Source organism: Trichomonas vaginalis (genome assembly GCF_026262505.1).
Source record: "Trichomonas vaginalis G3 chromosome Unknown ctg_88, whole genome shotgun sequence".
Lineage (NCBI taxonomy): Eukaryota > Parabasalia > Trichomonadida > Trichomonadidae > Trichomonas > Trichomonas vaginalis.
This window is the reverse complement of record NW_026529175.1, coordinates 44,268-46,747: the sequence shown is the minus strand read 5'-3', so window position 1 is coordinate 46,747 and position 2,480 is coordinate 44,268. Positions and strand designations below refer to the sequence as shown.

Genomic DNA, 2,480 nt, shown 5'->3' with positions numbered 1-2,480 from the left:
AAATAAATTTTTGAAATCTATGATATTGAATAAAAAAATTTATAGTGTAGATATTGATATAGATATAGATGTTAATTTTAATATGATATTTGATAAATTTTTTTTATCAAAACATACTGATAATAGGTTGACATGTAATATGATATTTTGCCTTGTAAATATATTTGGTCGGCAAAATAACCTAATTACTCTTATTTTGAGTTCACTTCCACCATTTCGTCTTATGATACAACAAATTGATTTATCTTATAGAGAAGTACGCAGATACTTCAAAGAAAATCATTTCACCAAGACGCGATTAGAGCATGCCGGGCCAGAAACAGCAGTAAGATATTGGGCGCTTTCACCCAATCTTATCTGGCACGCAGATGTTCATTATTTTAGGGGTGTTCGTGGCCAGTATATTTATGGCATAATCGACGATTTTAGCCGCAAAGTCCTAGCGTGTATACAAATACCAGATATGCTGGCAGCGACGACAGCGAACGTTGCGGCTTCCGCCTTCATTGAATTTGGCGCCCCTTATTGTTTCTGGACCGACAACGGTTCAGAAAATAGGGGCGCCTTTCAAGATCTACTTGATCTTTGGGGCGTCCAATGGCGGCATACAGACTCTCATTCTCCCTACCAAAATGGGAAGATTGAGAGATTCTGGCCGACATTGGAGCGCTGCCAAAGCATTCAGGCTATTCCTGCCTTTATTTGGGAGTACAATAATAACACACCGCATGAAGATCTCCCAATTAATCCATTAACTGGAACAAATTACACGCCAAATCAAATGTATCAGCTGAAACCGAAATACACAAATGCAGATACAGAAAGGTTGTGGCAAATATGGGATACAGATACAGGCATGACCGCTGTTGACACATTCACAGCGTAATAATAAACATAATTTTTTAATTTCATTTTTAACAAGTTTTTTTAAATGTATGTAATGAATAATTCATTAGAATATGATAATGCACATTGTAACAGAATAGAACAATCACCAAATTTTTTTTTTGAAATTAAAAAATAAAAGTAAAAAGTATAAAGTAATCTAACCAAAAAAGATATTTAAAAGAATTTTGGAAAAAACAGAATAAGGATAATGATATTATTTTAGATACACAATCGATGTACTGAAGAATAATCCGGTAAAATGATGATATAAAATTAGATTAGTTTACAAGTAGCTAAAAGAATAAAACTATAATATAAAATAAATGAAGTTTAATGAAACAATAAAGGTTAAATAAATAATAAAGATTTTTATTTTATATCAGTATTGAGAAGAAGTAACAGCTGACACTTGGTAGACAACTTCTTTATGTCTAGAAAATTCTATCTTGCCTTTTATTTTTTCTCGCTGTGAAACGTATTCGGTCATTTTTTTAAAAATTAATTTTTTGTTAGAGATAAGAGCTAAAACTCGGTAAACAACTTCTTTATGTCTAGAAAATTCTATCTTGCCTTTTATTTTTTTCTCGCTGTGAAACGTATTCGGTCATTTTTTTAAAAATTAATTTTTTGTTAGAGATAAGAGCTAAAACTCGGTAAACAACTTCTTTATGTCTAGAAAATTCTATCTTGCCTTTTATTTTTTTCTCGCTGTGAAACGTATTCGGTCATTTTTTTTAAAAATTAATTTTTTGTTAGAGATAAGAGCTAAAACTCGGTAAACAACTTCTTTATGTCTAGAAAATTCTATCTTGCCTTTTATTTTTTTCTCGCTGTGAAACGTATTCGGTCATTTTTTTAAAAATTAATTTTTTGTTAGAGATAAGAGCTAAAACTCGGTAAACAACTTCTTTATGTCTAGAAAATTCTATCTTGCCTTTTATTTTTTTCTCGCTGTGAAACGTATTCGGTCATTTTTTTAAAAATTAATTTTTTGTTAGAGATAAGAGCTAAAACTTTGCAGACAACTCCCCCATGTCTAGCAAATTTAACATTCGTCTCCCATTTTTATATATTTGGTTTAGAATGTTCGAAAATGCGTAATATGGTCATTAATATTAATTAAAAAGAACCTTGAATTAATTCAATCTGATCTCACAAAATATTTTAAATTACAAACTTTGTAGTTTGAATAGATAATTAGTATTAAACTCAAATAACTAGTTTATTTTTGAATAAAAATTATTTGAATTCATTCAATTTTGTGAATTTCCCTTCAAAAATCAAGTTTAAATATCTTATTTGCCATATAATTATAAATACAATGAAACATATTCGAAATTGAAAAGAATGACTTTTTCTGTTCTTTCAATCATTCAATTTGAATTTTGCAATATTGGATTTCTCATTAAATAGCTATTAAAAACAACAAGCAATTTAACTTACATTCAAATTTATTTGTGTTATATTCAATCTTCTCAAAACTTATAATTTTCGGCTATAGCATGAGTATATGCTATATAATATAATAAACCTATAATAGTATCATTCTTTCAATTATTTGAAGAGAAAACCGAAAAAATCTATTTTCGGTC

General features: G+C 29.0%; 1 protein-coding gene across 1 annotated transcript, besides 3 other annotated features; it reads left to right on the top strand.

Moving 5' to 3' along the window:
• The first annotated feature begins 19 nt into the window (after positions 1–19).
• Positions 20–886: a mobile genetic element.
• TVAGG3_1072010 (gag-polypeptide of LTR copia-type retrotransposon (UBN2 2) family) lies at positions 464–886 on the top strand (the record flags this gene model as incomplete). Its single annotated transcript, XM_051256410.1, has 1 exon — positions 464–886. The coding sequence occupies one exon, from the start codon at positions 464–466 to the stop codon at positions 884–886; it is 423 nt and encodes a 140-aa protein (XP_051076377.1).
• Positions 887–1,149: 263 nt separating this feature from the next.
• Positions 1,150–1,178: a mobile genetic element.
• A 469-nt stretch (positions 1,179–1,647) lies between these two features.
• Positions 1,648–2,480: part of a mobile genetic element that runs on past the window's edge.